The 15,774-nt window shown below is 41.0% G+C and overlaps 1 protein-coding gene across 1 annotated transcript in view; it reads left to right on the top strand.

The window, feature by feature from the left end:
• LONP1 (lon peptidase 1, mitochondrial) overlaps positions 1-15,774 on the top strand; it is a 76,052-nt gene that overhangs the window by 60,119 nt on the left and 159 nt on the right. Inside the window, exons 14-17 of the mRNA XM_056571518.1 lie at positions 9,655-9,820; positions 10,632-10,840; positions 11,262-11,426; positions 15,405-15,774. The exon at positions 15,405-15,774 is cut by the window's right edge and continues 159 nt beyond it. Of these exons, the coding sequence (XP_056427493.1) occupies positions 9,655-9,820; positions 10,632-10,840; positions 11,262-11,426; positions 15,405-15,554 (690 nt within the window). The 3' untranslated portion in view covers positions 15,555-15,774. The remainder of the gene's footprint in view (positions 1-9,654; positions 9,821-10,631; positions 10,841-11,261; positions 11,427-15,404) is intronic.

Here is a 15,774-nt window from a genome sequence, read left to right as displayed (position 1 = left end):
CACTATCGGGGCATGCTGGGAGTTGTATTTTTGCAAATGCTAGCAGGCGGAGGGGAGATGTTGCACGGGCTGGCTGCTTTATTGAAAAGCTACAACCCTCAGCATGTCTTCACAGTCAGGGCATAGTTGTAGTTTTGCTAATAGTAGCAGGTGGAGGAGATTAAGAGAAGATGTGCGGCGGGGGCTATTTGAGCAGCAGAGAGATGTGAGCGGAGGGAGATGTGCGGTTGTGGGGGCGACAGGGAGATGTGCGGTTGTGGGGGCGACAGGGAGATGTGCGGTTGTGGGGGCGACAGGGAGATGTGCGGTTGTGGGGGCGACAGGGAGATGTGCGGTTGTGGGGGCGACAGGGAGATGTGCGGTTGTGGGGGCGACAGGGAGATGTGCGGTTGTGGGGGCGACAGGGAGATGTGCGGTTGTGGGGGCGACAGGGAGATGTGCGGTTGTGGGGGCGACAGGGAGATGTGCGGTTGTGGGGGCGACAGGGAGATGTGCGGTTGTGGGGGCGACAGGGAGATGTGCGGTTGTGGGGGCGACAGGGAGATGTGCGGTTGTGGGGGCGACAGGGAGATGTGCGGTTGTGGGGGCGACAGGGAGATGTGCGGTGGGCCAATGTGAGTGGTGGGGCCGATGTGAGCATGCTCCTTCGGCCTGTGCTCCACAGTCCGTCTGTGGCAGTGAGATGCTGTTCTTTCGCTCTCCACACCAAACCTGAAACTCTGAAAACTTCTGAGACTGCTCGGGGAGCAGGACAACAGAGGGGCTGACAACCGACAACCGACAACTGCGTCTGGCTTGGCTATGTGCAGCACGTCACCACGTAACCTTAAAGCCACCGCTGTCTTAAAGCAAAAGAAGAAAAACAGAGGCAGGCTGAGACCCGGGGCTCCAGCCCCGTTAGCCATTCCCCCAGCAACGCCCCAGACTTGCAGCCTTGATAGACATTCCATTTGGCCTCAGTGATAAACTGCAAGAAAGGACCCAAAAAAATGTCATGAAGGCATATATAAAAATAGGATTTTGCATAGCTAACTTTGTCAACATAGATAGAAACATAGGGGGAAATTTAACAAACCCTTTGTAGAGGAAAAGTGGTGCAGTTGGCCATAGCAACCAATCAGATCACTATTTTCATTTTTCAGAGGCTTTTTATTTTAATAAAATATGCAATCTGTTTGGTTGCTATGGGCAACCGCGTCACACTTCCTCTACACAGGTGTTGATAAATCTCCCATAGAGCTTCAGAAATTACAATTCGGCTCAGCTACATGTACCTAATCATGTACCTGTGAGGGGTATTCCTTTTTTTTTATTGGGTGGTTTCACACATGGCATCCCGTAATATGCTGGAAGAATATCATATGGATACATGGCTTCTTTTCTTTTTTTAAACCACTGTGATTATATGTTAGCTGGGAGTAAATGGGTACATGATACCTACATCCATTATTATTATAATAACACACACACAGCATTCATAGCTTCTTTTTATGCAGTAATTGAAGGTTAAAGGTCCCCATCTGGTGTCTCCAGTTCAAATTCCCTGCTTTCAGCTTGGCACTGTACAATTGCATGCCCATGCAGGGGATAGAGAGAGGAGAGGGAAGCTTCTGCCGCTTATTAAATCTTCCTACCTGTCACCTGGGTCGGTATAGTAAGCTGAACATAGTATGGAAGACACCACCCAAAGCGACATGAGGCTACTGTGAGCCCAGGACCTTGTATGCAGCGAGGCCAGCCTGCAGACAGTGCAGGGGGAGGGGCAGATCCCCATGATTTTAGGTCTAATGAACAGGTCATGCTGCGCTGCCTGGGGCCTGTTCATTTTACCTACATATGTACCTTTTACACATAAATAATCTCAGCATGCATCTCACAGTTACTGTCTGAGTAAAGGAGTAAATCTCTTCTTTACTTTCCGAATAGAGTGTAATAGTTTAATATTTCTGTCAGTTAACTTTTATTACAGCTGCCACAAAGCACATGCACCCTATTACATTTGCTACAACATATAAAAACAATCTAATTAACCCCTTAAGGACTCAGCCCATTTTGGCCTTAAGGACTCAGACAATTAAATTTTTACGTTTTCATTTTTTCCTCCTCGCCTTCTAAAAATCATAACTCTTTTATATTTTCATCCACAGACTAGTATGAGGGCTTGTTTTTTGCGCGACCAGTTGTCCTTTGTAATGACATCACTCATTATATCATAAAATGTATGGCGCAACCAAAAAACACTATTTTTGTGGGGAAATTAAAACGAAAAACGCAATTTTGCTAATTTTGGAAGGTTTTGTTTTCACGCCGTACAATTTATGGTAAAAATGACGTGTTCTTTATTCTGAGGGTCAATACGATTAAAATTATACCCATTATTATATACTTTTATATTATTGTTGCGCTTAAAAAAAATCACAAACTTTTTAACCAAATTTATAATCCCTTTATTTTGATGACCTCTAACTTTTTTATTTTTCCGTATAAGTGACGGTATGGGGGCTCTTTTTTTGCGCCATGATCTGTACTTTTTTTGATACCACATTTGCATATAAAAAACTTTTAATACATTTTTTATAATTTTTTTTTTAATAAAATGTATTAAAAAAGTAGGAATTTTGGCCTTTTTTTTTTTTTTTTTTCGTTCACGCCGTTCACCGTACGGGATAATTAACATTTTATTTTAATAGTTTGGACATTTACGCACGCGGCGATACCAAATATGTCTATAAAAAATGTTTTTTTACGCTTTTTGGGGGTAAAATAGGAAAAAACGGACGTTTTACTTTTTTATTGGGGGAGGGGATTTTTCACTTTTTTTTTTACTTTTACTTTTTTTAAATTTTTTTTACACTTGAATAGTCCCCATAGGGGACTATTCATAGCAATACCATGATTGCTAATACTGATCTGTTCTATGTATAGGACATAGAACAGATCAGTATTATCGGTCATCTCCTGCTCTGGTCTGCTCGATCACAGACCAGAGCAGGAGACGCCGGGAGCCGGACGGAGGAAGGAGAGGGGACCTCCGTCCAGCGTTCTGAATGATCGGATCCCCGCAGCAGCGCTGCGGGCAATCCGATCGTTCATTTAAATCGCGAACTGCCGCAGATGCCGGGATCTGTATTGATCCCGGCACCTGAGGTGTTAATGGCGGACGCCCGCGAGATCGCGGGCGTCGGCCATTGCCGGCGGGTCCCTGGCTGCGATCAGCAGCCGGGATCAGCCGCGCATGACACGAGCATCGCTCCGATGCCCGCGGTTATGCACAGGACGTAAATGTACGTCCTGGTGCGTTAAGTACCACCTCACCAGGACGTACATTTACGTCCTGCGTCCTTAAGGGGTTAATGGGATTAACCCCTTATGTACCAAGCCCATTTTGGCCTTAAGGACCAGGCCAATTTTCGTTTTTGCACTTTCGTTTTTTCCTCCACCCCTTCTAAAAATCATAACTCTTTCAATTTTGCACCTACAGACCCATATAAGGGCTTGTTTTTTGTGTCACCAATTGTACTATCAGCAGTCCTCCAGCTCACAGTGTGTATCCTGCTTGTAGCCTGGACAGTTCTATGGCAGGCACCAAAAACAGAACAGAAGAAAGGATGATGTCCAGCGCGGGTAATGTACAAAAATCTTTTTGTTTTATTGTCTAAAAGCCGGCATTACAGGGAAAAGGTGACGCATTTCAAGTGCCAATCTGCACCTTTAATCATACATGACATTAAAATGTGAAACAATACACATATATAGGGTAACGTGTTTAACCCCTACCTCAGGAACTGGTCACAGCTGGAACAATTTACAGCTTTAAAACAGGATTAGATACATTCCTGGAACAAAAAACATTAATGCTTATGAAGAAATATAAAATCTCATCCCTTCCCCAATATCGCGCCACACCCCTACCCCTTAATTCCCTGGTTGAACTTGATGGACATATGTCTTTTTTCGACCGTACTAACTATGTAACTATGTTAAAACTCTAATACAACAATATTGCAAATATGACAGAACCAAACCATCAATATATACGACATACACCTTATACAAACCCAAAATAATATTCAGTAGAGAGGAAGCTGTATATTCACATAAGCAATAGTAACCTGCGGTATTATAACATAAGTGAGTACAGGCACATATTTGGATGCGTTATATAGGTTGTTGTCCCAAGAAGAGAAAATAGTATTCAGAGGGAGGAGAGATACCTTACTAAGATACAAAAAACATAGATATGCATGTATTAGAAAAGGCAAAATATTATAAGAATGAAGAATGCATGGCAAAAAAACCCCCCACAACATATAAAGGAGTGTACTAGAGCTCAAAGTGTAAAAAGGAAAGAAGGCGTAACTTGTCAAAGTGTCATAGGCCTTTATCAGTAATTAAGTAGGACGTCTTGACGCCTGTTCAGACCATATGGGACTCGAGTAGCTAAAGGATCCAGTATACTTCTGTCGACTAGTGCTTGTCTGTGGTCTCCTCCCCGATATGGTAAATTAACTCTTTTTATGCCTGTCAGTTTGAATGAAGATATGTCCCCTGCATGCTTTTCTGCGCAATGTTGAGAGACTGCAGATGTGTCTGGAATTGAAATGTTTGACCTTGATAGATGTTTTCTCACACACACTTTCAGGGAGTTGGTCGTGCACCCCACATACTGGACTTTGCATGTGACACAGGAGATAAGATAAACTACATAGGAGGTATTACAATTAATGTATTGTTTTAATATTAAATGTTTCTCCTGTGACAAAAGAAACAGTCAGTAGAGGGAGACAGGACCTGACAGCATGCACATTTATTGTGTCCACAGTGGAAACACCCCAAATATCTTGGCCATGTTGACACAAGACCTGAAGGTAGAAGGAGACACCATTTGTCCAACTGTGGGAGCATGTCTAGCTATACACTTCATGTTGCCAGGAACAGAGTTACCATAAAGTGGATCAGTTGAAACGATGGGCCAGTATTTTTTAATAATTTGAGATTTTGTTTAAATCCGTACTGTATGTAGTAGAAAAATTAACAAAATTCTCTGGCTCCATCGTTCCAGCTGTAATATGTTTATTAGTAGATGTGATTAAATCCTCTCGTTTCCTGGACAAGGTGATGCACCTAGCTTGATTAACCCCTTAAGGACGCAGGACGTAAATGTACGTCCTGGTGAGGTGGTACTTAACGCACCAGGATGTACATTTACGTCCTAAGCATAACCGCGGGCATCGGAGCGATACCCGTGTTATGCGCGGCTGATCCCGGCTGCTGATCGCAGCCAGGGACCCGCCGGCAATGGCCGACGCCCGCGATCTCGCGGGCATCCGCCATTAACCCCTCAGGTGCCGGGATCAATACAGATCCCGGCATCTGCGGGAGTTCGCAATTTAAATGAACGATCGGATCGGCCGCAGCGCTGCTGCGGGGATCCGATCATTCATAACGCCGCACGGAGGTCCCCTCTCCTTCCTCCGTGCGGCTCCCGGCGTCTCCTGCTCTGGTCTGTGATCGAGCAGACCAGAGCAGGAAATGACCGATAATACTGATCTGTTCTATGTCCTATACATAGAACAGATCAGTATTAGCAATCATGGTATTGCTATGAATAGTCCCCTATGGGGACTATTCAAGTGTAAAAAAAAAATGTAAAAGTAAAAGTAAAAAAAAAGTGAAAAATCCCCTCCTCCAATAAAAAGTAAAACGTCCGTTTTTTCCTATTTTACCCCCAAAAAGCGTAAAAAACATTTTTTATAGACATATTTGGTATCGCCGCGTGCGTAAATGTCCGAACTATTAAAATAAAATGTTAATGATCCCGTACGGTGAACGGCGTGAACGAAAAAAAATAAAAAAAAGTCCAAAATTCCTACTTTTTTAATACATTTTATTAAAAAAAAATTATAAAAAGTGTATTAAAAGTTTTTTATATGCAAATGTGGTATCAAAAAAAAGTACAGATCATGGCGCAAAAAATTAGCCCCCATACCGCCACTTATACGGAAAAATAAAAAAGTTAGAGGTCATCAAAATAAAGGGATTATAAACATACTAATTTGGTTAAAAAGTTTGTGATTTTTTTTAAGCGCAACAATAATATAAAAGTATATAATAATGGGTATCATTTTAATCGTATTGACCCTAAGAATAAAGAACACATGTCATTTTTACCATAAATTGTACGGCGTGAAAACAAAACCTTCCAAAATTAGCAAAATTGCGTTTTTCGTTTTAATTTCCCCACAAAAATAGTGTTTTTTGGTTGCGCCATACATTTTATGATATAATGAGTGATGTCATTACAAAGGACAACTGGTCACGCAAAAAACAAGCCCTCATACTAGTCTGTGGATGAAAATATAAAAGAGTTATGATTTTTAGAAGGCGAGGAGGAAAAAATGAAAAAGGAAAAATTAAATTGTCTGAGTCCTTAAAGGACAACTGTAGTGGTCAGAAATCCCTGCCCAAATGTTCCCCAAACAAAAGTTATACAGTTCAGTCAATTAGTCCTATTTACCTATATGCAGCCGTTTCTGAGATATTAGAGTTGCCAGCATAGCCCAGTAGTCCTGCGTCCGTCCCCTATTCATTACATTGCAGCCGCCATCTTGGGGACGGAGATCTCTTCCTCCCAGCAGTGTTTGTGCTCCCCCTAGCCTCTGTCAGGTCCTCCCTGCTTATGCATATGCATGAGCGGGTGCTTTCTGAGGCAGCCATAGGCTCATCCTCAGAAACGCCCCTATCTATAAGATTGAAGCAGGGGGAGAATGAGGACGTCCACAGCTCCTCCCCCCTCCCCTGCTCTGTCTACATAGGACCTCACTTATCACGGGGAGGATTCAAGTTTTCATGGGGGAAAACACAGAGCAAACCACTGAGCAGGGAGGGGAGGACGTGTGTGTGAAGGAGACATATTACACTGCACGGGCTGGTGGTGTATACAGGGAATAAATATCATACTGGAGATGATTCTGTGTGTGAGAGGGGGGGAGGGGGACTACTGAATGACACATGCTGGGAGTTGTAGTCCCTGTTATGTGTGTGTGTATGTGTATGCCAGTGTTTCCCAACCAGGGAATGCTGGGAGTAGTAGTTTTGCAACATCTGGAGGCACCCTGGTTGGGAAACACTGGTGTATGAACTACAACTCCCAGGAGAACAGGGGGAGGGCAGCAGCTTACAGGAAGTAAGCACAAGGCATGATGGGAGATGTAGTTTTATTTTCACTTCTCCTCCGTAATTCGTGTGCTGATAACGGGAGAACGACTGGGCCAATTTTGATGGGGGAGACATCGTTGGAAAGGTCTTTCAAAGACCTATTAAATGAGGTAAAAAAAAGTTTTTTTGCCCAGCACTGCAGATGTCCTTTAAGGCCAAAATGGGCTGAGTCCTTAAGGGTTTAAGGGACCATTTAGGGTAGCCTACTTTCTAGCCTACTGATAAGATTGTCAATTTTTCTATCTAATTCTTATAGCTTCCCCCACAGGTAAAATTTTTTCCATGTGGGGGGATGGAGAGTGGCATTTACTGCTGTCTCCGTGCGATATGTGGTTGATGTTAATTTTTGGGAAATTAGGTCACCTGTCAGGTTAAGGTTCAAAAAGGAGACAATTTGTTGATGTTTGTGTGAGCGTAAAGTTGAAGTTTGAAGTAAATTTGGATTGTTATTAAGATACCTGTCAAACAGGGATATTTGCTCAGATCAACAAATAGTCAATGTATCTGCCATACCAGGCAATATCTGATGTAAATACATTAGCAGTAAAGAATAGATGTTTGTTTTTCCCCAAATCCCATGTAAATGTTAGCTAGTGAAGGTGAGATGCGAGCACCCATAGGGGCTCCGGTCGTAAGCAGGAAAAATTCACCATCAAAACAGAAAAAATAATGTGTTAGGATAATAAATTCCTGGAAACGATTGTGATATGTGGAATAGACATTTAAGAACCACTTCAAGAGCCGACTAGTGAGGGTTGAGGCTAACAATGGGTCTGACCTGGGGTGGGAAAACATTTTTGTGACTCTTTGGGAAAGAATGAAATATAGCAGTAATTGGATGTTTGACTAGAATATATTCAGGCTCTGAGGCTGAAAAAAATCCTTTCTTCACCCCAAGATTCACTACTAAGACTACTAGGCTCACGGTTGAATTGGGGGGTAGGATTGCTTGACAGAGGCCTATATATGGATTTGTCATTTAACAACTCCATATTAAGTTTTTTATAGACCTGCATCAAGCAATAAGACTGCTCCCCCCTTGTCCGCTTCGTGGACTACCAATTCAGACGTGTCTTAAATATCTTTTAGGGCTGTGCGTTTTGTCTGGTGATGTTACTATGTTGTTGTCTCTTGGCATTAGACAAGAGGATCATCTCTTTTTCCACCACATCTTGGAAAAGATCCAAGCTTGGAGTACGAGACATAAGCGGGTAAATGCGTGGATTGCTAGTGTGGAAATTAGCTGACCCTGTAATCTGAGACTGGGTGTTATCTGCCATGTGTCGTAAATCTGACATAATACATAATTCATCAAAGGAACAGCGAATGCCCATATCTGAAGAAAAGGTATTAGTTACAGCCCCCACATCATTAACCCGACTAGTAGTAACATCTTGTGAGACACTCCCTCGCAACTGAGGATTCTAGGTTATCCGCTACCTTTAAATTATTAAAGGGCCTTTTAACGGTGACCCCACTTACAAACTTGCTAACATCAAGTAAGGTAGAAAATAAATCAAAAGTTCTGGTAGGTGCAAAAGACAGACCTTTAGAGAGTACTGACAGATGGTGTTGTGATAATACCTTTGCTGACAGGTTGTAAATAGGAATGGTTAGTTCTTCTTGTACCAACCATGTGGATTTCTTTTTCTTTGCATTGTGTTTCCTGCCTGTCCCTCTTTTTTTTTTTTTTCGGCGTTTGTCATGTATGATTAAGGATGCAGATTGGCACTTAAAACGCGTCCCCTTTTTCGTGTAATGCTGGCCTTTAAACAGTAAAAGACGAAGATTTTTGCACATTACCCGCGCTGGACATTATCCTTTCTTCTGACCAATTGTGCTTTGTACTGACATCCATTATTTCGTACCAAAATCTACGGCAAAACCAAAAGAAAATATTTGTGGGGTGAAATTGAAGAAAAAAATGGGGGGGAGGGGTCCGTTTCTACACAGTGCACTTTTTGTAAAAATAATCACACCTTGTTCATTGACGTGAATGGAGCCAAGCTGTATGTAATGCCACACAGAAACTGATGACAGGTGTGGTACTGTTTTGGGAAGAAATTTACCTCCTATTCTATTCCTGGAGAACCCCTTTTAATATCAAGTTGATGGGTTGCCTACACCTGACAACTATTACTTTCATTCAACAGTTTGACAGAGCCGTAGTGCCGGCATACCCAAAGAAACAGCCATAAGCAGATGGCTCCATTCTGTGTATTGGCCTTAGTGGGTTAGTGCAGCTCAGCTTCCATTAAAGTGAATGGGAACTGAGCTGTCTGATTTCAGCTCTGTGTGTGCTGGAGCCGTAGCTCTGTCAAACAACCCATCAGCTGGATTCTGGCCCCCTCACTGATATTAATGACCCACTGTACAAAACCCTCTTTAATATAAGAAAAGGCATAAACAATTTCTCATCTTTTTCTTGTGCCTAAGGTTCTGCGTAAGTCTGCATACAAGATTGTTAATGGAGAAGCAGAGTATGTGGAAGTCAATCCATCTAACCTTCAAGACTTTGTGGGGAAACCAATCTTTACTGTGGACAGAATGTATGATGTCACTCCAGCTGGGGTGGTAATGGGCCTAGCTTGGACTGCCATGGGTAGGTACAATAAAGATTTGTTTCTTAAAAATTTATTTGTATTAGTATTGTAAAAGATGCAAAGGGCAATATGTTTGCAAAGATTAATGCGTAGGGCAGAGCATCACGTAAAAATAATGCTCTTGAACTGACATTTCTGACGAGTAGAAATAAAACAGATACTAGGCAGGCCAGGCAATATAAGTTTCCAAAACTAGGCATCGAAAATATGTAGAATGCTTTACTTACCAATTTGTTGAATGGAAAGTTCAATCGTAAAATATACAGCAAAACTCAAAGATTGAGAAGAAGAAAAACCTAATTTTGCTACTTTTGGAGATGTCATTTTTATGTGTGCTCTGTATTCTTTGGGTCGGTAGATTACAAATATACTCCTTTCTAAATTAATACAAAAGGTATACAAATGTCTTTTTAAATACTTCTTGACGTCTTGATTGCTTTTTGACCAAAAATCTGAAATTTTGGAATCTGGTTTTTATTTTTTTTGTTTACACAGTTAAACATTCAGGGTCAATAATGTTCTGTTTTACTTGTTCCAACTTTCTGCACTCAGCGATGCCATATATGTTGGTACCAGCAGAGCACCAATATCGGTCATTAGTGGTGATTGTCAGCTGATAGCAGCCAGTAAATGTAGCGTGCTCAGCTCATGAGAGCCCTTCATACACCCTATCCTGCATCCCGAATGAATAGGTGCATCATTTTGTGGGCACAGGTTAAGTGTTTGCAACATTTACATTTGATTAATGTTACCTTTATAGAATAGTGGTATCATAGGTCACTTTGCACTTCTTGCTGTTCTGTTTTGCAGGTGGTTCCACCCTTTTTATTGAGACATCCATTCGCCGTCCTCTTGACACTGGAGATAAAGATGGTTCCTTAGAAGTAACAGGCCAGCTCGGAGATGTTATGAAAGAGAGCGCTAAAATTGCTTACACATTTGCACGTGCTTTCCAAATGAAGAAACACCCTGAAAACAGATTCCTAGTGACATCACACATTCATTTGCATGTGCCAGAGGTGAGCATTATGGCTTATTCATTCTGGATATGGTTACTGCTGGTTCTTATATTTGATCTTGCACAATAGATTTGGATAAGATAACCCATGTTAAAATCAGTATCAGCCACACTATTAATCAGGTTAGTGCGGGTGATGCTCATGTCAGTCTTCCTTTTAAGGTAGGGTCACGTGCCGTATTTTGCTGCTGCATATTTTCCTATTTTTGATGTCAGTGGGTTGACAAATACAGTTAGTTTTGCTATCCATTGACTTCAATGGGTGGGAAAATACACAGCAGCACATAGGCCTCAAAATACAGCATGTAAAGTCCTGCCCTTAAAGAAAGTTCATAACTTTTTCTTTTAATTCATAAAAACTTTTGATGTTTAATAACTAAACCTAACTGTACTAAAATACACATTCTCTTTGTTCTGTTCAGGGTGCCACACCAAAGGATGGTCCTAGTGCAGGCTGTACAATTGTCACTGCACTGCTTTCCCTTTCTCTGGGACGTCCAGTTCGACAAAATGTGGCAATGACTGGAGAGGTGTCACTGACAGGAAAAATCCTGCCCGTAGGAGGCATCAAAGAAAAAACTATAGCTGTGAGTATGCCAGCCTCGGTTAGTTCACCATGTAGAATTTACAGCAATTTCATTGTATTGCCTAGAATTTAAGCACAGTGTCATGCGTGTAGTAGAATCAGTGGTTTTATTATAAAACACTTTGATCAAGTTATCCCTGTACATAAGATAGTGAATAACTGAGAGAGTATCTCATCCAACTTTCCTATCAACCTGCATGTTTATTGAGGAAGGATAAGCCACTGCTGGACATATTCTGATTGCTCAACAAAACAGACAGATGTGGAGGGAACCATGTACTCCTTCCATACACTTTAGAGGAGGAGTACATGGCCTGTTACTAGCTGAGCGCAGGTATAATTACTGTATACTAAGGTTACAGAAATAGTTGCTATCATATACAGGTACTCTTGATTACCACCTGTGTTCCCCCTACCCTGCAGGACCTACAATGTGGGCATTCACATTTTCCAGTTACTGCACTTTCAGTCAGAGAAGCAGCACAATATTTTAATCGGGGCATGCTGGCTGTGTCTGCTTTAGGTGGGATCTGTAGCAGGTACTGAACTGTTTTCATTATCAGACTCAATGCAAAACTTACACTGTGTGGCACAGGAATTATATTTTGGTGCCTTTTAATCCCTTTTTACATGCATTGGCTCTTTAAGACCTGCCCCAAACACCCCAAAATATGAGTTTTAACTGGGTTATTGTTGTAAGCATTAGCTTTACCCTTCATGATAACGCCCAGAATCCTCCAGTAAATGCAAGGATCAAATCCTGTGAAGCCCTCTTTAAAGGGGTATGCCAGGAAAAAACATATTTATATATATATATATATATATATATATATATATATATATATATATATATATCAACTGGCTCCAGAAAGTTACAGATTTGTAAATTACTTCTATTAAAAAATCTTAATCCTTTCAGTACTTATGTGCTTCTGAAGTTAAGGTTGTTCATTTCTGTCTAAATCCTCTCTGATGACACGTGTCTCGGGAAACGCCCAGTTTAGAAGAGGTTTGCTATGGGGGTTTGCTTCTAAACTGGGCATTCCCGAGACACGTCTCAACAAAGAGCACTTAGACAGAAAAGAGCAACCTTAACTTCAGAAGCTCATAAGTACTGAAAGGATTAAGATTTTTTAATAGAAGTAATTTACAAATCTGTTTTTCTGGAGCCAGTTTTCCTGGATAACCCCTTTAGTGTGTTATTGATGTCTGCAGGAGGGGAAGCTATGGGGTGCTTAAAATGGCTGATCAGATCGCCCACGTCACAACCACAGAGATCCAATCAGCCAAGATGGCAGACAGAGGTCTTTTTACCTTCCTCAGATGCTCTTCTGTGTCTACAGATTGAACAGAACAGTATTAGCGATCTGATTGCTAAACATAGTCCTCTAAAAAGTGAAAAATAAATGTAAAAAAAAATCTCCCAATAAAAATGTTATTCTACCCTTTTTCACATTTTACCACAAAAAGCGTAAAAAACTACAGATCACGGTTTAAACAAAATGAGCCCTCATACAGCCCTGTATACGGAATTTTTTTTAAAGTTATAGGTGGCCAAAATAGGGCAATTTTGAACATACATATTTTCCTAAAAAAATTTTTTTTTTTTTTTTAAAAGCATTACAATAATGGTAAAGTATCTAGGGGTGTCATTTTAATCGTATTGCCCAACTGTATAAAGAAAACATGTCCTGCTGTAAAATTGCAGTTTTCTATTCAATTTCCACACACAAATATTTGTTTTGCATACATTTTATGGTAAAATGAGTGATGTAATTACAAAGTACAATTGGTCGCGTCAAAAAAAAAAAAAAACCAAGCCCTCATATGGGTCTGTGGATGGAAATATAAGAATTATGGCTTTTAGAAGGGGAAAAATGAAAATGCTAAAATGAATTTGGCTGTGTCCTTAAGGGGTTAAAATTCCACTACCCTTTCTACACATTGCATCAGTAGGGTCATGTATTAAACTAACATATAAACTACCATATGGCTTTTGCATTATAAATATTGCACTGCACCACAATTTGTGGTTACTGCACCAGAACAACCCAGATCACAATGTCTGGGGCCTTCTCTAAATCAAGTCATGATAGCGGTCTCTCTTACCCCGTAGCCAGACTTAAAGGGGTATTCCAGAATTTTTTTTATTTGACTATGCTACAGGGGTTGTAAAGTTAGTGTAGTTCAGAATATAGTGTCTGTACCTGTGTGTGACGGTTTTCTCGCAATTCTTATGTGATTTTTACCACAATATTTATTTTTAACAGCATACAAAATGACTGTTGTCCCAGGTTGCAATGTGGGCCGAGACCTGACTCCCTAGTCAGCTGATGACAGGGAGCCTGTCTGCTTCAATGGGTGGAGGGATCAATCCGCAACTAATGCAACAGTTTTAGGCACCCTGATCGAAAACCACAGGTCTTTGGAATGGATGCAGCTCATTTATGTTTCCATGGGTGGGGTGGCTGATGTGTGGGAGGGAGGAAAATAGAATTATGGGATTTGTAGGCAAAAGAAGAAAACTCAAACAGGAAATACCAGTTCACAAAAAGCTAGCCACAGTGTTATGGTAATCTCACAACATAGCCATTTAGCCCCAAGACAAGCGCAGATCCTTCTTAAGCATGTCCATTACTGTCTGCCAGGTACGTACTAAAATCCCCTTATGGGGGATAACCCCTTTAAGTTTCACAGAGAATGAACTGTGTAGCTAGCCAGTTGTAAGGTAAGTGAATACAAATTAACCCTAGATAGTTAGCCCAGGCAATGATTCACAAACCCACTTCCACCCAACATTTCACAGGAGCCCTGGCTTTCTCAACTTGGCTTACTCGATTTTTTTTTTTTTTTTTAGAGTACCTGTCATCATCTAAACTTTCCCTGATCCCCCTTCCCATCTGTCCCCTTCTCTAACTATGCCTATCCCTGTGTTTATTGAGGTTTAAAACGCTATGGAAATACCTTTTTTTTATCCCTCTTCATTAGCTCACGAACACTGTCTTTCTGTTCAACATCACACCTCCAGAAACTAGTGACTATAACCTGTTGTTATATGCCAAAGTAAAAAAAAAAAAAAAGGAAACAGACAATGGCGATATCTACGTGCTGTTATATGGGATTACAGAGATACCTGTGAGCACAGTGGATAAGTGAAGAGGCACACTCGCCTATATGTGTTGCGCTAAGGCAGGCATAACATTGTTGATTGCTATATGGAGTACAGTGACTCCTATTTCCCATGGCACCCTCACATCTGTGACCTATCATCCGTGATGGTGGTGGCGGCTTTAAGATCAATGTGGGTACGAGGATCTGGCAGAATCACTCAAAGAAAAAGAGATGCTGGAGGGGCACTAATGGCAGTTTCTGTAAACCAATTTTTGGAATGGCGATATCACCGGCGGTGGAAGAGAAAATTATCTTTGTCTTCTAAAAATGAAAACTTGTTTCACAAACGCAGTCCCTCGCTTCGTCAGGTCATCGTGTGAAGCAGGGGGTTGCCTTGCAAAACACATGGGGGGAGATTTATCAAAACCCGTGTAAAGGAAAAGTTGTCCAGTTGCCCATAGCAACCAATCAGATCACTTCTTTCATTTTTCAGAGGCCTTGTTAAGAATGAAAGAAGCAATCTGATTGGTTGCTATGGGCAACTGGTCAACTTTTCCTTTACACAGGTTTTGATAAATTTCCCTCATGGTCACTTTTATTATTTTTTATATTACAATAAAGAGATACTTTGCTTTTCCACCACTGGTGATATTGTCCTTCCAAAAATTGGTTTCCTGAAACTGCCCCTGGCGCTGCCTGTGGTGAGATTTATGTCCCTGCTTCTTTTTGAAAAACAATTGTGTATTTTAAAGTAAGATGTATGACGCCCAAAAACCAATGACCCATGTACATAAATTATTTAATTTTATTGGTGCTTTACAGTTCTGTATTTAAAAATCTACTTTGTTTTCTTTCTCTTTAATCCCAGGCTAAACGAGCAGGTGTTACATGTATCATCCTTCCTTCAGAAAACAAGAAAGATTATTATGACCTGGCAAAGTTCATCACTGAGGGACTAGAAGTGCATTTTGTCGAACACTATGATGAAATTTATAATATTGTGTTTTCTGAACAATAAGTCCTGCCAGCTCCAGTAGTTTTACATTTCAATGTCAGACACTGGAAGAGATTTACTTAGGCTGGTGTCAGACAAGATTTTTGTGGAAAAAACTTTTTTATGGCAGTTTTTCTTTTTTTATCAAAGCCAAATTGGTTTCAGAAGTGTGAAATATAGGAGAGTGACTTCTACTTCTCAGATACCTGCTTGTTCCACTTCTTAGTTTGGCTCCGAAAACTGC

Source organism: Hyla sarda, chromosome 1 (assembly GCF_029499605.1).
Source record: "Hyla sarda isolate aHylSar1 chromosome 1, aHylSar1.hap1, whole genome shotgun sequence".
NCBI lineage: Eukaryota > Metazoa > Chordata > Amphibia > Anura > Hylidae > Hyla > Hyla sarda.
This window is presented reverse-complemented; position numbering and strand designations above follow the sequence as displayed.